General features: G+C 53.5%; 1 protein-coding gene across 1 annotated transcript in view; it reads right to left on the bottom strand.

Moving 5' to 3' along the window:
- Positions 1 to 5445: 5445 nt before the first annotated feature.
- LOC147118359 ((Lyso)-N-acylphosphatidylethanolamine lipase-like) overlaps positions 5446 to 21839 on the bottom strand; it is a 28573-nt gene continuing 12179 nt past the window's right edge. Inside the window, exons 3-6 of the mRNA XM_085983894.1 lie at positions 21530 to 21684; positions 20321 to 20432; positions 16132 to 16318; positions 5446 to 7854 (exon numbers count right to left, since the gene is read on the bottom strand). Coding sequence (XP_085840020.1) covers positions 7651 to 7854; positions 16132 to 16318; positions 20321 to 20432; positions 21530 to 21684 — 658 coding nt within the window. The 3' untranslated portion in view covers positions 5446 to 7650. The remainder of the gene's footprint in view (positions 7855 to 16131; positions 16319 to 20320; positions 20433 to 21529; positions 21685 to 21839) is intronic.

Below are 21839 nucleotides of genomic sequence, written 5' to 3'. Positions count from 1 at the left end.
CTTGCTTCCACACTAAAAGTTAGTTCTCAGGTGACCGATGAGTCTAATGCCGGACCTACAGTTTCTATCACTGTTGAGGTAGACAATCCGCTCTGTCATTGTTGTGGTTGTCCATGAGGGTCCTGACGTTCCAGGTCCCGAACTTCATTTTAAAGGGTGGAAGATGCCTGTGCGTGAATTCTTTTGACGTGGGGTGGCCGTTGCACACCAGTTACCACACGGGCTTGACAGAGCAAGGTCTTGGTCCAATGGCAAGGGGATCCAAGACAATTGGGGACCAGGCTCTGCTACATCGGCCTAGCACACACACACAAACATACTCCTACTGTCCTCCTCCCTCCTTCCCGCAGGACAGATGATCTCATTGCTGTCTGCTGTGCTTATATTGGCTGCCGCTTTTCCTGCAGTACTACACATCACAAAGTACATAGGAGCAGGATTAGGCCACAATGGTCCCTCGAGCCTGCTCCAGCATTCAATAAGATCATGGCTGATCTTCGACCTCAACTCCCGATCTCCGTATCCCTTGATTCCCCTAGAGTCCAACAATCTATCTACCTCAGCCTTGAATATACTCAAAGACTCAGCATTCACAGCCCTCTGGGGCAGAGAATTCCAAAGATTCACAACCCTCTGAGTGAAGAAATTCCTCCTCATCTCAGTCTTAAATGGCCGACCCCTTATCCTCAGACTGTGACCCCTGGTTCTAGACTCTCCAGCCAGGGGAAACCTATCAAATCACCCACTATTGTGCAAACCTTTTTATGGAGAGACTTTTCCTGAGATGGTCCTCACAGCTGGGAAAACAGACGCGCACAGTCACCGACCAGCATGTGGCGGTGACAGCTGGATTGGGTGGGAGTGTGGGGGGAGCGGAGAGGCTGAAAGAAAGGGCTTGCATTCGTACATTGCCTTTCACAACCCGAGGACGTCGCCAAGCGCTTCCCAGCTAACGGATCACTTTGGTGAAGTGTTGGTGACTGTTGTAAAGGAGGAAAACCCGGCAGCCAAGTTGCATGTGGCAAGATCCCACAGACAGCAAAGTGATCTGAAAAAAAACACCCAGTAAATGCTCGAAGTACTCAGCAGGTCAGATGGAGAGAGAAACGAGAGTTAACATTTCAGGTCGATGACCTTTCGTCAGGCCAATGTGAGAGTGATCAGATCGTCTGTGTCTTTTTTTTTTAGCTGATGTTGGGTTGAGGGGTAAATAGCGGCCCCAAGACACCGGGGAGACCTCCCCCCCCCTGCTCTTCTTCGAAATAGCAGCCTGTGGGATCTGTTACGTCCCACCTGAGGGGGCAGACGGGGGCCTGGGTTTAACGTCTTATCCCGAAGGACGGAGGGGAAAAGAGGAGGAAATTGAGGAATGGAATCGAGCCGAGGGATCGGTTATGGGGCAACTGGGAGCGGCGACAGAAGCAATCCCAAAGTGCCCAAGCTGGGTATTCAAGGCAGCTGACTTAGATGCGGTGCGGAGGCAGCGTATCTCGGACAACGCTCACTTAGTTAGGCTGCGAAAGCAGGGTATATAAGAACATAAGAAATAGGAGCAGGAGTAGACCATATGGCCCCTCGAGTCTGCTCCACCATTCAATACGATCAGGGCTGATCATCGCCCTCATCTCCACTTTCCCGCCTGATCCCCATATCCCTCGATTCCCCGAGAGTCCAACAATCTCTCGATCTCAGCCTTGAATATACTCAAAGACTCAGCATTCACATCCCTCTGGGGCAGAGAATTCCAAAGATTCACAACCCTCTGAGTGAAGAAATTCCTCCTCATCTCAGTCTTAAATGGCCGACCCCTTATCCTGAGACTATGCCCCCTAGTTCTAGACACTCCAGCCAGGGGAAACAACCTCTCAGCATCTACCCTGTCAATCCGCCTCAGAATCATGTGTTTCAATGAGATCACCTCTCATTCTTCTGAACTCCAGAGAGTATCGGCCCATTCTACACAATCTCTCATCATAGGACAGTCCTCTCATCACAGGAATCAATCTAGTGAACCTTCGTTGCACCGTCTCCAAGGCAAGTATATCCTTCCTTAGATAAGGAGACCAAAACTGTGCACAGTACTCCAGGTGTGGTCTCACCAAGGCCCTGTACAATTGGAGCAAGACTTCCTTACTCTTGTAATCCAACCCCCTTACAATAAAGGCCAACATGCCACTTGCCTTCCTTATTGTTTGCTGTACCTGCATGCTAACTCTCTGTGTTTCTTGCAGGAGGACACCCAAATCTCTCTGAACACCAACATTTGAAAGTATCTCAATGCTCGCTTAGAGACGGTGTGGAGGCAGGGTGTCTCCGACAGCACTTACTTCTCTGTCCCAAGGCTTTAATAGAGCCCCGTCCTAACTTGTCTGGGGCTGGGTTTGACGCTAGGTTCCCAGAGGGTCAAAGGCCCACTGCTCCACCCAGTCCCCCATCACGAGTACCACACTGGACAGGGCTGAGACCTTCCTGGTCTGCGGAGCTCAGCACCACAGTGGATGCGCTATCTACAGACTGGGGGGAGAGGGAAGCAGCTTCTATTATTTGGTCACACACAGTAGTGGTGGGGGAGGTGCTATTTCCTCTCCTCCAGTGATGTGACTGGCTGAATTTCTCCGACACTCTAGAAATCCACCTCCCAATGATTGGTCCAGACCTGGGTTACTTTCCAAAAAAAAATCTTTTATTTCCTCTCATAAATAGTTACAGAAGGTTGGAAGAAGTTAGTGTAGGCGATCGTCTCGCAGTAGAAACGGTTAAAAAACTGGTTCAAAAACAGGTGTACATTTTTTTTAAAAAAGACCCTGTACAAAAACCTTCTCAATCACAGCCGTGAGTCGCTAAAATATTAATTGGGACACCTTTGAGGGGAGGTTCGAGCGGCGCGGATCTGCGGTAGACCTGGGCTGAGCATAGGGTTTCGGTACTGGGGAAGGAGGCCATCCAGTCTGGCTCTCTCGGTCAGCTTTCCCCACCCCCCAGCTGTTTCTCAACCTCTGCATTAAAGAAATGGTTCCTGCCATTGGTTGCGAACTGCGGCCCTGCCCGATTCTGTGTCCTCCTTGCCCTTGTAGGTATCGCTCCTGTTCTAGGCGTTAGTCCTCGAAAGCTACGGCACAGAAGGCCATTCAGCCCATCGTGTCGGTGCCGCCAAATCTCCCTCAAGTTATCTCCCTCCAGAAACAGGTGGCTCCGGAGATTAAAGACTTGCATTTCTATCGCAGCTTGCGTGACCTCGGCATGTCCCAAAGTACTTTATTGAAGTGTAGTCACTGCTGTGATGTAGGAAACGCCAATCTGCGCACAGCAGGATCCCACACACAGCCATGTGATAATGACCAGATCGGGGTTTTTTTTTTAGATGTTGGATCGAAGGATAAATATTGGCTCCAGGAGTCCGAGGGGAGAACTCCCTCTGCTCTTCAAAATAGTGGCTGTAGGATCTTTTCCACCGACCACTTGCGAGGCCCTCGGCAATGTTCCCTTTTGGGCTGCACAGCCACGCAGCAGGCTCTCACCGGCTTTTACACGGGAGAACCACGTATGCGTGGAAAAGACAATTAGAGGGAATGAATATTGACGTCTCGTCCCTTGGCACTGGCACCGGGGGAGTGTCAGCCTTGGATTATGGGGCTCGAGTCTCTGGCGTGTGTGGGAGGCTCGAACCCCCGATCTTCTGACTCCGTGCTACCCACCGAGCCACGAGCGACACCTTTTGCAAGACTAAAGATCGCCAGCAGATCAGATACAACTCTCAAGCTGCCTGGGGTCGTTCCCTGCCCTGTTTCAATGACCTGGTTTGTTTCCCTCACCCCTACCTTACCCTACATTGCTCCAGTCTGTACCTTCTGGTCAAATCCTGGGGAACAGATTGGGAGAGGTTGAAGTGTTTCTGGGGGCAGTTAACCAGGGCTCGCTTCCCAACACGAAGAGCAACTAGGGAATGAGCAATAAATCCCATCCTTGCCCAAGTCCCAAGAATGAATTATTAAAAATGGGATAATACTGTGCAAGGACAATCGGTTACCTAGTTATTAAGTTACAGCATCCTGCGAAAATGTTTTTCTATTCATTCAGAGGATGTGGGCGTTGTTGGCAAGGCCGGCATTTATTGCCCATCCCCAGATGCCCTCGAGAAGGTGGTGGTGAGCCTCCTTCTTGAACCGCTGCAGTCCGTGTGGTGAAGGTACTCCCACAGTGCTGTTAGGGAGGGAGTTCCAGGATTTTGACGCAGCGACGATGAAAGATCGGTGATATACTTCCAAGTCAGGATGGTGTGTGACTTGGAGGTGGTGGTGTTCCCATGCGCCTGCTGCCCTTGTCCTTCGAGGTGGAGGAGGTCGCGGGTTTGGGAGGTGCTGCCGAAGAAGCCTTGGCGAGTTGCTGCAGTCCATCTTGTAGATGGTACACACTGCAGCCACGGTACGCCGGTGGTGGAGGGAGGGAATGTTTAAGGTGGTGGATGGGGTGCCAATCAAGCGGGCTGCTTTGTCCTGGATGGTGTTGAGTTTCTTGAGTGTTGTTGGAGCTGCACTCATCCAGGCAAGTGGAGAGTGTTCCATCACACTCCTGACTTACCATATCAGTGTTTCAAATTGGATCAGTGCCCTGCATGGTGTGGGACTGAGCCCCACACAGACCAGGAGGATCCCAGGTCACCATTTCCAGCCTATGTTTAGTTAATTGATCTCAGCTTTTTGAGTGTTAGAGGGCACAGTCATTGCCCTTTGCTTAGCCTCAGTGCCCTCCCCTCATCATTATCCAGTGACTTCTGCAAGTGAACTCTTTCTTGCACTGAAATTCGCAGGCAGACTGTGAGGAGCTGGTCAAAGCGTTAGGTTCTGCCACCTCTGGACCACCAGCGCCCGTGGGCATGGACCGTGCCGGTCAATTGGGCCCAGAATGAGGGAGAAGCACAGTGCTGGCAATGGAGGAGGGGCTGTCCCAGAGTTCACAGCAGCAATGACGGCTGTCAATTAACGCTCCAGGCCTGATGGAGCCAATGGGGGGGGGGGGGGGGGGCGGGGAGATATGCACTCAGGCTGTGCAGGCTGGTAGGGAAATATGCTGGCAGAGGAGCTCACAGTTGTGAAGTCATAACGGCACAGAAGGAGGCCATTCGGCCCTTTGAGTCCGTGCCGGCTCTCTGCAGAGCAGTCCGGTCAGTGACAAAGGGAGGTGGAGGAAGAGGGGAATGGAGAAAAAGGAGAGACAGAGAGAGAGCGCGAGTGACGGACAGAGACCAAGAGAGGGACAGAGACATGGAGAGATAGAAGAGAGGAAGAGACAGAAAGAGAGAAAGGGAGAGAGAGAGAGAGAGAGAGAGAGACAGAGAAAGTGATATGGAGAGGGAAGAGAGGGATCCCCTCAGACTAATAACAGGTGACCTAGAAACAACATCGAGCCTCCCGCCTCAAGACTACTTGCAAACTCGTTATTTCCTCCCCCCCCCCCCCTCGGGGATCCACCGAGACCCCCGCTACCAAAACACACAGGGGTGGCGACGTGGGTCAGATACCACAAACTCCACCCCCCCAGCCCACCCACACACACACACCAGGTCAACTCGTGCTGTCACTCAGGAATAAAGCTTAAAACTGGACAGAGGCTGAATTACCCGTTGATGAGTTCTATTTTAAGAGGACCCCTTCTCTGTCGCTGTATCGAGACTGGGATCACTTTGCCCATTTTGCAGGAGTGGGGGGGATGTAGTACTGCACCTGAGCGGTTATGTTAACCGGACTACTAAGCCAGGACATTTACAGCACCTTTCACGACCACAGGACATCCCCCAGCGCTTCACAGTCAATTTAGTATTATTTTGAATTCTGGTCACTGCAGGAAATGCCTCAGCCAGTCTGCACCCAGCAAGCTCCCAAAAACAGCAACGGAATCATTTTATTTTAGTGATGTTCGTCGATGGATAAATATTGGCCCCAGCACACCGGGAAGACCTCCCCCACCACAGCTCATCTACGGAATAGTGTCCGAGATCTTTGACATCCTACTTGAGAGAAGAGATGGGAGCCCCTCACTTTAACATGTCATCCCGAAAGACGGCATCTCCGACAGTGCAGCGCTCCCTCAGTACTGTCCCGACAGTGCGGCGCTCCCTCAGTACTGCCCCCACCGACAGTGCGGCGCTCCCTCAGTACCGCCCCTCCGACAGTGCAGCACTCCCTCAGTACTGCCCCTCCGACAGTGCGGCGCTCCCTCAGTACTGCCCCTCCGACAGTGCGGCGCACCCTCAGTACTGCCCCTCCGACAGTGCGGCGCTCCCTCAGTACTGCCCCTCCGACAGTGCGGCGCTCCCTCAGTACTGCCCCCCGACAGTGCAGCGCTCCCCGAGTACTGACCCTCCGACAGTGCAGTGGAGCTCCCTCAGTACTGACCCTCCGACAGTGCAGCGCTCCCTCAGTACTGACCCTCCGACAGTGCAGTGGAGCTCCCTCAGTACTGCCCCTCCGACAGTGCAGCGCTCCCTCAGTACTGCCCCTCCGACAGTGCAGCGCTCCCTCAGTACTGACCCTCCGACAGTGCATTGGAGCTCCCTCAGTACTGACCCTCCGACAGTGCAGCGCTCCCTCAGTATTGCCCCTCCGACAGTGCAGCACTCCCTCAGTACTGCCCCTCCGACAGTGCGGTGCTCCCTCAGTACTGACCCTCCCACAGTGCAGCGCTCCCTCAGTACTGCCCCTCCGACAGTGCAGCGCTCCCTCAGTACTGACCCTCTGACAGTGCAGCACTCCCTCAGTACTGACCCTCCCACAGTGCAGCGCTCCGTCAGTACTGACCCTCCCACAGTGCAGCGCTCCCTCAGTACTGCCCCTCCAACAGTGCAGCGCTCCCTCAGTACTGACCCTCCAACAGTGCAGCGCTCCCTCAGTACTGACCCTCCCACAGTGCAGTGCTCCCTCAGTACTGACCCTCCCACAGTGCAGCAGGGGTAACAACCGGGGTGGTGGGGGCAGGCGGGAGTGGCGGCCTGGATTACGGCGACTCGGGTCTCTGCAGGAGACTGGAACCCCACCACCTTCTGATGAAGAGGGGACAGTGCGATCCACTGAGCCACGGCTGACACACAGGGGCCTGGACTAGCCCTGGCGAGAACGTGGGTTCCAATCCCACCTCGGCGGTTTGAGAAATCTGAACTCAGCTTAGAAAAGGGAAGAAGTTTGGCCTCGGTAGACTGACCACGAAGCTGCTCGGATTTTCGTTGGGGGTGGGGGGGGGTAAAAAAAAAAACGCCCCAACTCGTTCACTGATGTCGCTTTAAGAGGGAGGGGGACACCTTTCCGTGGTCTGTGCCTCGACATGACATCAGCCCCTACACTCAAAGGTGCGCGACTCTTCAGTGGCCCTCTCTTAAGCAACACCAGCTTGGTTGCATCAAAGCTACTTTGGGGCGACTAAGGGACGGACTGCGATGGGGAGACAAATGAGAAGAAAGCAAATGAAAAGAAGGTGGGTGCGGGGGGAGCGCGGAGGCCCGGTGAGTCCCAGAGGGAACCTGGAGGAGGGGCCGCAGATCCGCGGTAGCCCCAATTGTAAAGGGGTGGGGTGGTGGTGGGTTGGGACAGTGCGCTGGCGCTCGGCCCTGCCTTTGAAGAGCGGGGGGGCGCAGCAGTGGCGTAGACACAAGACTTTATTTCATTCCAAGGCAGGGTTTAACAGTGGAGGAGGAGGAGGAAGAGGAATAGGGGAGGGGTTGGAGGCGGTGTGCAGGGGGGGAGAAGGGTTGTTGCGGGGGGGGGAGGAGGGGGCATCCTTGACCGAGTCGCAGATCTTGCTGATGACCATGTTGAACTGCTCCGGCTGGTCGGCGTAGACGTGGTGAGACGCACCCTCGATGGCCTGGAGCGGGGGGGAGGAAAGAGAAAGCAGGCAGGGATCAACGTTCAGTTAAGGTGCAGGGTCACGATCGACAGGCAACACAAGCAAACAACCTGAGGGGAATGTGCAATGAGATGGGTCAGGAGGAGACGTGGTGATGGGACAGTGTAGAGGGAGCTTTACTCTGTATCTAACCCGTGCTGTACCTGCCCTGGGAGTGTTTGATGGGACAGTGTAGAGGGAGCTTTACTCTGTATCTAACCCGTGCTATACCTGCCCTGGGAGTTTGATGGGACAGTGTAGAGGGAGCTTTACTCTGTATCTAACCCGTGCTGTACCTGCCCTGGGAGTATTTGATGGGACAGTGTAGAGGGAGCTTTACTCTGTATCTAACCCGTGCTGTACCTGCCCTGGGCGTGTTTGATGGGACAGTGTAGAGGGAGCTTTACTCTGTATCTAACCCGTGCTGTACCTGCCCTGGGAGTGTTTGATGGGACAGTGTAGAGGGAGCTTTACTCTGTATCTAACCCATGCTGTACCTGCCCTGGGAGTGTTTGATAGGACAGTGTAGAGGGAGCTTTACTCTGTATCTAACCCGTGCTGTACCTGCCCTGGGAGTGTTTGATGGGACAGTGTAGAGGGAGCTTTACTCTGTATCTAACCCGTGCTGTACCTGCCCTGGGAGTTTGATGGGATCAGGCCATCTTAGACTGGGTATTATGTAACTGTAGTGTATGTGCCTTTAAGTCAGAACTACTTTTACAGCTCCTGTATACTGTAGTACCGGCAGTGACCACACCTGTATATAAGCTTTGCGCATGCCTCTTTACCCCCAGTCTTGAGACTACCCTCCTCCAGCAAAGACCTGTTTATTGTTAATGTGCAGCATCCGTGCGATTATTTAATAACAGCATATCCACTGAACCACGGATCCAACAGTGGCGACGAGTGTCGATTCGAATTTACCTGCAACATAAAAAAAAAGTCGAGGCCAGGAACACGGGCGTTGACCACGAGCAACCGCCCAGCAGTCAGGCAGAGTTTGAACTTCGCAGGGAGGCTGTGGAGAGCCGGGCTTGGTTCCCCAGCCACAACGAGCAGCAAGAGACCGACGACAGGTCCAACGCAGACCCTTCCCGAGCAGCGGCGGCTGGAGCCGACCGACGGCGGAGAGAAAGCCGAGCAGCGTCGACGGGGTGAGACAGAGGGTGAAGAGCGCAGGGCGCAGCCGGGGGTTGAACACCGAGCGGCGTCGAGAAAAAGAAAACAAACCGGAGAGAAAAAGAGGGTAGAGAAACAGCCGGGTTCTAGACTGAGTGGCGTCGAAAAATATAAAAAGAACGCGCAGAGCACAGCCAGGGCTCACGGGCTGAACAGGGTCCGCGGGGTGAAGAAAGGGGAGCGCGGGAGACGCCATTTTTAGAAGCCGCAACGGAGAAGGGCGAGCGCGGGAAGGAAGGAAAGCGCGGGAGACGCCATTTTGTGTCAGCGGAGAAGAAGGGGAAGCGCGGGAGGCGCCATTTTTGACAGTTAACTCACACCCAAGGATGCCGAAGAGTGGCAGTATCTCTACGTTCGACAAAGAAGTCGAAGATTGAGCGACATATGTGGAACGTATTGAGGTGTACTGCAGGGCGAATGAAGTGCCAGATGCTAATAAAGCACTGGTTCTGTTAAATTCCATGGGTACAAAAACTTATGGGTTACTGCGAAATCTAATAACCCCAGAGAAGCCGGTAAACAAGAATTTCGAAAGCATAGTAGAAATCCTACAGGACCACTTAAACCCCACACCGCTGCTGATAGCAGAACGATTTAAGTTCCATAAAAGGAACCAACACAAAGACGAAAGCAATGCTGAGTACCTAACGGAACTGCGCAAGCTATCGAAACACTGCCAGTTTGGAGCGGGACTAGCAGACACGTTAAGGGATAAGTTTGTGTGAGGGCTACAAAGTGAAGGAACCCAGAAACGACTTCTATCAGAAAAGGATCTTACGCTGGACAAAGCTTTCAGTATGGCAGTATCACATGAAGCAGCCGCAAGGGGCGCTGCAGAGATACAACGGAGACCGCAAGAATATGGCACCAATGAAATGTCCTATGGAACAGGGAAGTGCTATCGCTGCGGCAGAACAACACATGACCAGAAAGATTGTTGGTTCAAGGACCAAGTGTGCAGACAATGTGGGAAAGCAGGACACATAGCAAGAGTCTGCAGGTCTGGGAAGAAAACCAACAGCAAGAAATCTCCACAGGAGAAGTGCAAAAAGGTGCACAAGGTGATGGACAGTAGTTCAGACGAACAGAAAAGTGACACAGATTCCGGAATCAAGGAGCTGGGTTGTCTGAAACTACATAAGGTAACAGAAATGGAGGATCACCAGACTATCTGGGTTACACTCAAGATAGACAGAGTCCAAGTGGAAATGGAATTGGACACAGGGTCAGCGCTAACAGTCATAAATCAGAGACTACAAGCAGCTATTTTCACACATACCCTTGAAAGCTACAGAGATTGTCTTGAAGACGTATACGGGGCAAAAAGTCTACCCCAAAGGAAAAATAAGGGTGAAAGTGACATATAAAGGCCAGGAAATACCTAAAATGGATATATATGTATTGCCAGATGGAGGACCACCACTGCTAGGACGTGAATGGATCCGGAAGATACAATTAGATTGGCATTCCATACAGGCACTGAAGGTTGAGGCCAAGAAGGATGACGACGTCACACCTGGACGACTGTCAAAAATGCTAACTGACGCAAAAGAAGTGTTCCAGGAGGGACTTGGAACACTAAAAGGAATAACAGCAATGAATAAAATAGAGGAAAATGCAAGCCCAAAGTTTCTGAAGGCCAGACCAGTGCCTTATGCGATCAGACCAGCTGTTGAAGCAGAGCTGGAAGGGTTGGAACGTTCAGGAGTACTGTCCAAAGTAGACTGGAGCGAGTGGGCTACACCCATCGTTCCTGTAATGAAGAGATCGTTGAGTAATACGCCTGGGGAACCAAAGAAGGTCCGCATCTGTGGGGATTTTAAGGTGACAGTGAACCCAGTCCTTCACACGGTACAATAGCCGCTTCCACGAATTGAGGATATTTTCGCCTCGCTATCTGGAGGTAAACGCTTCACCAAAATTGATCTAGCCTAGGCGTACTTGCAAATGGAGGTAGAAGAAGCTTCAAAACAATACCTTACGATCAACACTCATAAAGGTCTCTATCAATACAACCGGCTGGTGTTTGGAGTAGCCTCGGCTCCGGCTATCTGGCAAAGGGCGATGGATCAGGTCCTGCAAGGGATTCCAGGGACCCAGTGTTATTTGGACGACATCTTGGTCACGGGCGAAAATGACGGTGATCACCTCGCCAACTTGGAGAAGGTGCTCACCAGATTAAAGGAGTACGGGCTACGAGCTAATCGCCACAAGTGCGAGTTTTTCCAGAAACAGATCTCGTATTGTGGCCACGTCATCGATGAAGAGGGGTTACATAAGTCCCCTGACAAGATTGAGGCAGTAGTCAAGGCTCCAGCACCGGAAAATGTGTCACAACTGAGGTCGTTCCTCGGGCTGGTAAACTATTACCACAAGTTCTTACCAAATTTGTCGACGGTATTACACCCACTGAACACCCTACTGCAAACAGGGGTACCATGGAAGTGGGATGACGAACGTAGATGAGCTTTCCAGAAGTGTAAAGAATTGATCACATCAAAAGAGGTGTTGGCCCATTTCAACCCAGCACTACCAATTCGGTTGGCGTGTGATGCATCACCCTATGGTATTGGAGCGGTGCTGTCGCACAAATTCCCAGACGGGTTGGAGAGGCCAGTAGCCTTTGCGTCTCGGTCACTAATGTCAGCCGAGCGCAACTACGCCCAGATTGACAGGGAGGCCCTCAGCCTAGTATGGGGAGTAAAAAAATTCAACCACTATCTGCATGGGCAGAAGTTCACCTTGCTGACTGACCACCAACCACTTGTCTCCATCTTTAATCCTAAGAAGGGCGTTCCAGTGATGACTGCACAGCGGTTACAAAGATGGTCCCTATTTCTAGGGGCGAATCAATATGAAATAGAATATAAAGGCACGAAACAGCATGGGAACGCTGATGGGCTATCGCGCCTGCCACTGCCTGTGGAGGAAGCACCAGCAGTGGACCCTATCGAGATATTTTATTCATCAATAATTGAACGCTTGCCAGTAACTAACGCGGATATAGAGAAGGAGACCCGCAATGATCCGACGCTGTCTCGGGTATATGATTTGACGGTCAGGGGATGGCCAACACATGGCGACTCACTGTTGCCAGCATTCTCATCCAGAAGAGAACAGCTGTCAGTATGCCAGGGGACAGTGATGTGTGGATCCAGAGTGGTGATTCCACCCAAGTTAAGGGAGAGAGTGCTAAATGAGCTACATGAAGGTCATCTGGGGGGAGTGAAAATGAAAAGCCTTGCTGGGGCTTATGTGTGGTGGCCGGGAATCGATCAACAAATCGAAGACCTAACTAAGAGCTGCTTAGGATGCCAGAAGGTCCAAAATGCACCACCACATGCCCCTCTACACCCATGGGAGTGGCCCTCCTCTCCATGGCAACGGGTGCATATTGATTTTGCTGGTCCATTCATGGACTCAATGTTCTTAATAGCAGTGGATGCTCATTCAAAGTGGCCTGAAGTGATAAAAATGTCTTCAACCACTACAGAGAAAACGATTGCAGTCCTACGGACCATATTTGCCAGGAACGGCTTGCCAGAGCAGATTTGCTCTGATAATGGACCACAGTTTGTGTCCGACGAGTTCCAAAAATTTATGAGAAGGAATGGGGTAAGGCATTACACATCCGCCCCGTATCATCCAGCCACAAATGGATTGGCTGAGAGGTTCGTACAAACCTTTAAGAAGGCGATAAAGGCCATGTGCGACGATGAAATTCCACTACAGCATAAGATGGACAATTTCTTATTAGCCTACCGAAACGCGACACATGCAGTTACCAACCAGACCCCGGCCATGATGTTCTTTAACCGAAGGTTGAGATCTCGTCTGGACTTGCTCAGACCAAATGTGCGAAGAAATGTTGAGGACAAACAATTCCAGCACATCAATGAGAAGCCGACAAGGAACTTCAATGTAGGACAACCAGTCTTGGCCTGAGACTATCGAACAGAGAAATGGCAACCCGGAACGATATGTACAAGGCAGGGGCCATTAATGTACACAGTAGATGTCGGGGAGAACATTGTGAGACGCCACGTCGATCAGATCTTAGCGTCACAGGAACGCGTCAACCCCATGTCTCGAGTACCTGGGGATGAACCCGACATACCGGTAGCATCTACCTCAGACCCAGTAGCAGTGGAACTCGATGAACTACCCGATAAAAAGGGGTCAGAATCGCCTCTGCACCAAGAACAAGAACCTCAGGAAAGGCGCTATCCCGAAAGGGTCAGGAAGCCGCCCCAAAGACTGAATCTATAAAATGGACTTTTGTTGTTTAATGTACATGTTGAAATGTTAATTGTTATTTGAATATTAGGGGTACTACTAATCTAAAAGGGGAGGAATTGTAGTGTATGTGCCTTTAAGTCAGAACTACTTTTACAGCTCCTGTATACTGTAGTACCGGCAGTGACCACACCTGTATATAAGCTTTGCGCATGCCTCTGTACCCCCAGTCTTGAGACTACCCTCCTCCAGTAAAGACCTGTTTATTGTTAATGTACAGCATCCGTGTGATTATTTAATAACAGCATATCCACTGAACCACGGATCCAACAGTAACGAGAAAGGATTAAGTAACAATCTTGTTGTACGAGGCCCTTTGGGTCGGAGCGATCATAACATGATAGAATTCGTCATTAAGATGGAGAATGAAGTTGTTGCCTCAGAGACTAGGGTCCTGAATTTAAATAAAGGAAACTACGATGGTCTGAGGCGCGCGTTGGGTAGGATTGATTGGGGAATGCCACTCAAAGGGTTGACGGTGGATAGGCAATGGCAAACATTCAAAGACCACATGGATGAGCTACAGAATTTGTTCATCCCAGTTTGGCATAAAAATAAAACAAAAAAGGTGACTCAACCGTGGCTAACAAGGGAAATTAGGGATAGCATAAGATCCAAGGAGACGACATATAAAATGGCCAGAAAAAGCAGTAAACTAGAGGATTGGGAGCAGTTTAGGATTCAACAAAGGAGGGCAAAGGGATTAATTAAGAGGAAAATAGAATATGAGAGTAAGCTTGCAGGGAACATAAAAACTGACTGTAAAAGCTTTTATAGATATGTGAAGAGAAAAAGATTGGTGAAGTCAAGCGTAGGTCCCTTGCAGTCAGAATCAGGGGAATTTATAATGGGGAACAAAGAAATGGCTGACCAATTAAATATATATTTTGGTTCTGTCTTCACAAAGGAGGACACAAATAACCTCCCAGAGATGCCGGGGAACATAGGGACTATTGAAAGGGAGGAACTGAAAGAAATCAGTATTTGTAGGGAAATGGTGTTAAGGAAATTGATGAGATTGAAGGCCGATAAATCCCCAAAGCCTGAAAATCTACATCCTAGGGTACTTAAGAAAGTGGCCCTAGAAATAGTAGATACATTGCTGATCATCTTCCAACATTCGATGGAATCTGGAACAGTACCCATGGATTGGAGGGTAGCTAATGTTACCCCACTATTCAAAAAAGGTGGTAGAGAGAAAACGAGGAATTACAGACCAGTAAGCCTGACATCGGTAGTGGGGGAAATGCCAGAGTCCATTATAAAAGATGTAATAGCAGAGCACTTGGAAAACAGTGACAGGATCAGACAAAGTCAACATGGATTTACAAAGGGTAAATCGTGCTTGACTAATCTACTGGAATTTTTTGAGGATGTAACTGGTAAAATAGATAAGGGAGAACCAGTGGATGTGGTGTATTTGGACTTTCAGAAGGCTTTCGATAAGGTCCCGCATAAAGAGATTAGCGTGCAAAATTAAGGCACATGAGATTGGGGGCAAGATACTGACTTGGATAGAGAACTGGTTGGCAGACAGAAAGCAAAGAGTTGGAATAAATGGGTCTTTTTCCGAGTGGCAGGCAGTGACTAGTGGGGTACCGCAGGGATTGGTGCTAGGACCCCAGCTATTCACAATATATATTAATGATCTAGACAAGGGAACTAGATGTAATATCTCCAAATTTGCAGACGACACAAAGCTGGGTGGGCGTGTGTGCTGTGAGGAGGATGCCGAGAAACTCCAGTGTGATTTGGACAGGTTGGGTGATATGGCAGATGCAGTATAATGTGGATAAATGTGAGGTTATCCATTTTGGTAGCAAAATCAGGAAGGCAGATTATTATCTGAATGGCAATAGATTGGGAGAAGGGGAAGTGCAACGAGACCTGGGTGTCCTTGTGCACCAGTCGCTGAAGGTAAGCATGCAAGTGCAGCAGGCGGTTAAGAAGGCAAATGGTATGTTGGCCTTCGTAGCGAGAGGGTTTGAGTACAGGAACAAGGATGTCTTGCTGCAGTTGTACATGGCCTTGGTGAGACCGCATCTGGAGTATTGTGTGCAGTTTTGGTCGCCTTATCTGAGGAAGGATGTTCTTGCCATAGAAGGAGTTCAGCGAAGATTCACCAGACTGATACCTGGGATGGCAGGAATGACGTATGAGGAGAAATTGGATCGATTGGGCTTGTACTCGCTGGAGTTAAAAATAATGAGAGGGGATCTCATCGGAACTTACAAAATTCTAACAGGACTAGACAGACTAGATGCTGGATGTTCCCGATGGTCGGGGAGTCCAGAACCAGGGGTCACAGTCTAAGGATAAGGGGTAAGCCATTTAGGACAGAAATAAGGAGGAATTTCTTCACCCAGAGAGTGGTGAACCTGTGTAATTCTCTACCACAGAAGGCAGTAGAGGCCAATTCATTAAATATATTCAAGAAGGAGTTGGATATATTTCTCAAGGCTAAAGGGATCAAGGGATATGGGGAGAAAGCAGGGACCGGGTACTGAATTTGGATGATCAGCCATGATCTCATTGAATGTCGGAGCAGGCTCAAGGGACCGAATGGCCTACTCCTGCTCCTATCTTCTATGTTTCTATGGGACAGTGTAGAGGGAGCTTTACTCTGTATCTAACCTGTGCTGTACCTGCCCTGGGAGTGTTTGATGGGAGAGTGTAGAGGGAGCTTTACTCTGTATCTAACCCGTGCTGTACCTGCCCTGGGAGTGTTTGATGGGACAGTGTAGAGGGAGCTTTACTTCATCTCTATCCCCGGGTACTCACCATGGTGTGGACATATGAATCCGGCCGCAGGTTCTTGACCTTCTCTCCACTGCTGGGCTCGATCCAGGAGCGGGAGCCGTAAATCATTGTGATGGGAACCTCCTTGGGGATGAGGTGGATTCTCCCCAGCATTGGTCGCTTGGCCCAGCCGAAGGATTCGGACAGCACCTTGAAGGCCGTCTCGCCACTGCGGAGAGAGCGTTAAAAGGTGTCGGGACTGGGGGGTGGGCGGCGGTTCAACATCTGGGGCTATTGCTCAGTGTGAGGCATCATCGCTGATTTACCAACTCCTCCATTTCCCCTCCCCTCTCCCCGGCAAGAACACAGGTTCCAATACCGCTCCCCGGGGACCAACCCCTCCAGTCCCAGACAGACTATTCCGCCACGGAGGGTGTCGCGCCCATCCTTTCTCAGGAGGCTCCAAAGCATCTTCGCCGCTGGACGGATCGCTTCATTCGCAGTCCAATCGCCGCCCGTCATTCTGGCGCACAGCAAGATCCCGCAAATGGCCAACGTGCGCAGGCCGCAGAGGAGTTTCTTTTGGTGCCGTTGATTTGACTCATGCCCAAGGCCAGCCGTCCCTCAGTGGGTCGCGCTCTCTCTCTCCAGCCTCTGAGTCCGTACGTTTGTGGGTTCGAGCCTCATAATCCAGGGCCCGACACTCCTCGGTGCAGTACTGAGAGAGCGCTGCACTGACGGAGGGGCAGTACTGAGGGAGCGCTGCACTGACGGAGGGGCAGTACTGAGGGAGAGCTGCACTGTCGGAGGGGCAGTACCGAGAGAGTGCCGCACTGACGGAGGGGCAGTACTGAGGGAGAGCTGCCCTGTCAGAGGGGGCAGTACTGAGGGAGCGCTGCACTGACGGAGGGGCAGTACTGAGGGAGCGCTGCACTGACGGAGGGGCAGTACTGAGGGAGTGCTGCACTGTCAGAGGGGGCAGTACTGAGAGAGCGCTGCACTGACGGAGGGGCAGTACTGAGGGAGTGCTGCACTGTCAGAGGGGGCAGTACCGAGAGAGTGCCGCACTGACGGAGGGGCAGTACTGAGAGAGCGCTGCACTGACGGAGGGGCAGTACTGAGGGAGTGCTGCACTGTCAGAGGGGGCAGTACCGAGAGAGTGCCGCACTGACGGAGGGGCAGTACTGAGGGAGTGCTGCACTGTCAGAGGGGGCAGTACCGAGAGAGTGCCGCACTGACGGAGGGGCAGTACTGAGGGAGAGCTGCCCTGTCAGAGGGGGCAGTACCGAGAGAGTGCCGCACTGACGGAGGGGCAGTACTGAGGGAGAGCTGCCCTGTCAGAGGGGGCAGTACCGAGAGAGTGCCGCACTGACGGAGGGGCAGTACTGAGGGAGCGCTGCACTGACGGAGGGGCAGTACTGAGGGAGAGCTGCACTGTCGGAGGGGCAGTACCGAGAGAGTGCCGCACTGACGGAGGGGCAGTACTGAGGGAGCGCTGCACTGACGGAGGGGCAGTACTGAGGGAGAGCTGCACTGTCGGAGGGGCAGTACTGAGGGAGCGCCGCACTGACGGAGGGGCAGTACTGATGGAGCACTGCACTGTCGGAGGGGCAGTACTGAGGCACCGCCGCACTGTCGGAAGGGCGATACTGAGGGAGCGCCGCACTGTCGGAGGGGCAGTACTGAGCGAGCGCTGCACTGTCGGAGGGGTACTACTGAGGGAGCGCTGCACTGACGGAGGGGTACTACTGAGGGAGCGCTGCACTGACGGAGGGGCAGTACTGAGGGAGCGTTGCACTGTTGGAGGGGGCAGTACTGAGGGAGCGCCGCACTGTCGGAGGGGCAATACTGAGGGGGAGCTGCACTGTCGGAGCGCTGCACTATCGGAGGGGCAGTACTGATGGAGCACTGCACTGTCGGAGGGGCAGTACTGAGGGTGAGCTGCACTGTCGGCGCGGCAGTACTGAGGGACTGCTGCAATGTCGGAGGGGCAGTACTGAGGGAGCGCTGCAATGTCGGAGGGGCAGTACTGAGGGTGAGCTGCACTGTCGGAGGGGCAGTTCTGAGGGAGCGCCGCACTGTCGGAGGTACAGTACTGAGGGAGTGCTACAGTGTCGGAGGTACAGTACTGAGGGAGTGCTGCACTGTCAGAGGGGCAGTACTGAGGGAGAGCTGCACTGTCGGAGGGGCAGTACTGAGGGAGAGCCGCACTGACGGAGGGGCAGTACTGAGGGAGAGCTGCACTGTCGGAGGGGCAGTACTGAGGGAGCGCCGCACTGACGGAGGGGCAGTACTGAGGGAGAGCTGCACTGTCGGAGGGGCAGTACTGAGGGAGCGCTGCACTGTCAGAGGGGGCAGTACTGAGGGAGAGCTGCACTGTCGGAGGGGCAGTACTGAGGGAGCGCCGCACTGACGGAGGGGCAGTACTGAGGGAGAGCTGCACTGTCGGAGGGGCAGTACTGAGGGAGAGCTGCACTGTCGGAGGGGCCGTACTGAGGGAGCGCTGCACTGTCAGAGGGGGCAGTACTGAGGGAGCGTTGCACTGTTGGAGGGGGCAGTACTGAGGGAGCGCCGCACTGTCGGAGGGGGCAGTACTGAGGGAGCGCCGCACTGTCGGAGGGGCAATACTGAGGGGGAGCTGCACTGTCGGAGCGCTGCACTATCGGAGGGGCAGTACTGATGGAGCACTGCACTGTCGGAGGGGCAGTACTGAGGGTGAGCTGCACTGTCGGCGCGGCAGTACTGAGGGACTGCTGCAATGTCGGAGGGGCAGTTCTGAGGGAGCGCTGCAATGTCGGAGGGGCAGTACTGAGGGAGCGCTGCAATGTCGGAGGGGCAGTACTGAGGGTGAGCTGCACTGTCGGAGGGGCAGTTCTGAGGGAGCGCCGCACTGTCGGAGGGGCAGTACTGAGGGAGCGCCGCACTGTCGGAGGGGCAGTTCTGAGGGAGCGCCGCACTGTCGGAGGGGCAGTACTGAGGGAGTGCTGCACTGTTGGGCAGTACCGAGAGAGCGCTGCACTGTCGGAGGTGCCGTCTTTCAGGACAGGACGTTAAGCCGAGACCCCATCCGGCTCTCCGGTGGGATGTTAAATATCGCATGGCCGCTATTGGAAGAGCAGCAGGGGGAGTTCGCCAGTGTCCTGGGTCTAAGATTTATTCCCTCACCAGCATCACCAAAAAAAATCCTTAGCGATCCGGACTTTTTAAATCGCATTGCTATTTGTGGGATCTTGCTGTCCCGACATTGCAACAGTGACTGCACATACAAAGCATGTGGGTTCGAGCCTCATAATCCAGGGCCCGACACTCCTCGGTGCAGTACTGAGGGAGCGCTGCACTGACGGAGGGGCAGTACTGAGGGAGTGCCGCACTGACAGAGGGGCAGTACTGAGGGAGCGCTGCACTGACAGAGTGGCAGTACTGAGGGAGCGCTGCACTGACGGAGGGGCAGTACCGAGAGAGTGCCGCACTGTCAGAGGGGGCAGTACCGAGAGAGAGTGCCGCACTGACGGAGGGGCAGTACTGAGGGAGTGCTGCACTGACGGAGGGGCAGTACTGAGAGAGTGCCGCACTGACAGAGGGGCAGTACTGAGAGAGTGCCGCACTGACGGAGGGGCAGTACTGAGGGAGAGCTGCACTGTCAGAGGGGGCAGTACTGAGGGAGAGCTGCACTGTCAGAGGGGGCAGTACTGAGGGAGAGCTGCACTGTCAGAGGGGGCAGTACTGAGGGAGAGCTGCACTGACGGAGGGGCAGTACTGAGGGAGAGCTGCCCTGTCAGAGGGGGCAGTACTGAGGGAGCTGTGAAGCGCTTTGGCATGTCCTCAGGTCATGAAAGGCGCTATATAAATGCAGGGATCAGTAAGACCCATTGAACAAGTGCACGGGATCTCACTTTAACATCCCCGGCTGACATCTCACAGGAATCATCGGCAGTAATCAGGAGGAGTGACCTTTGCCCCCTATCCTAACCCAGGGGGACCATGGACAACTCTAGCACTCCGACCGGCCCACCTCGGCCGAGATCAGATAACTCGGCACAGACAGCAGGTGGAGATGGGATCTTCCTGCCCACTGTGTGGGGCTCAGTGCCCCGAGACACTCGAGAACCAGCCTGCACAGGGCAGACATCCCACGTTATGCCGGGAGAGGGGTGACAACGTAATAGGGAAGCAGGCCCCGCCTCCGCTCTATGCCCCCTCCTCCTCCGCCCCCTCCGCCGCACCGTCTCACCTCGGAGTCTGCGCGTTGCAGTGATAAACATATTCTAATATCGTGTCGTCCTCAAACCGCTCGGCATATTTCCTCTTCAAGTCTGGCCGGAACCGCTGGACCAGGGCGGGACCTGTGGAGCGAGGCAGGGAGGTGAAACCAGCTGACGGACACCCCAGCCCTGGGCCTGCCATCAGGTCAGCAGCTACTTCAACTGTGGGCAACCCCCCCACCCCGCAACCACCCCCCCTCCCGGCCCTCCCATCGGGAGTTTACACAGGGCTGGTCCGTCAACAGTGCTTAGTCCCTGGCTCACCACCGATCGGGGCTCCGCAATGGACAGTCCCTTAACTCAGTTGATGTAAAATGTGGACTGTCCCTTACTCACTAGGTGTAAAATATGGACAGTCCCTTACTGACTAGGTGTAAAATGTGGACTGTCCTTTACTCACACAGTGTAAAATGTAGACGCTCCCTTACCCCATGGAGTGTGGATTGAGGACGCTCCCTTACCCCGGAGTGTGGATTGAGAACGCTCCCTTACCCCGCGGAGTGTAGAATGAAGACGCTCCCTTACCCCGCGGAGTGCGGATTGAGGACACTCCCTTACCCCATGGAGTGTGGATTGAGGACGCTCCCTTACCCCGCGGAGTGCGGATTGAGGACACTCCCTTACCCCGCGGAGTGTGGATTGAGGACACTCCTTTACCCCGCGGAGTGCGGATTGAGGACGCTCCCCTACCCCGCGGAGTGCGGATTGAGGACACTCCCTTACCCCGCGGAGTGTGGATTGAGGACACTCCTTTACCCCGCGGAGTGCGGATTGAGGACACTCCCTTACCCTGCGGAGTGTGGATTGAGGACGCTCCCCTACCCCGCGGAGTGCGGATTGAGGACACTCCCTTACCCCGCGGAGTGCGGATTGAGGACACTCCCTTACCCTGCGGAGTGTGGATTGAGGACGCTCCCTTACCCCACGGAGTGCGGATCGAGCACGCTCCCTTACCCCGCGGAGTACGGATTGAGGACGCTCCCCTACCCCGCGGAGTGCGGATTGAGGACGCTCCCTTACCCCACGGAGTGCGGATGCTCCCTTACCCCGCGGAGTACGGATTGAGGACGCTCCCCTACCCCGCGGAGTGCGGATTGAGGACGCTCCCTTACCCCGCGGAGTGCGGATTGAGGACGCTCCCCTACCCCGCGGAGTGCGGATTGAGGACGCTCCCTTACCCCACGGTCCCGCCGCCCGCAGCACGGCCAGGAAGTTGAAGCGACTCAAGATGGTGGCGGCTGCCTTCACCCACATGGGCGGCTTCCAGGTCTCCGATAGGTCGGCCGGTCGCTCCGGGAAACCCCATGGATCGACCAGGATCAGATGCTTCACTCTGTGTCCAAAAAAGAAAAAGCTGTTGATACCTCAGGACATCCCAGAGAGCGTCACGCCCAGTGATGTACTATTTTTTTTGAAGTGCAGTCACTGTTATAATGTAGGAAATGGGGCAGCCAATTTGCGCACAGCAAGATCCCACAAACAGCAATG

This window comes from Somniosus microcephalus, chromosome 4 (genome assembly GCF_052327205.1).
Source record: "Somniosus microcephalus isolate GS21.2 chromosome 4, FLI_Smic_1.0, whole genome shotgun sequence".
Taxonomy (NCBI): Eukaryota; Metazoa; Chordata; class Chondrichthyes; order Squaliformes; family Somniosidae; genus Somniosus; species Somniosus microcephalus.
The sequence above is the reverse complement of the archived record's forward strand: the minus strand, read 5'-3'. Positions and strand labels throughout refer to the sequence as shown.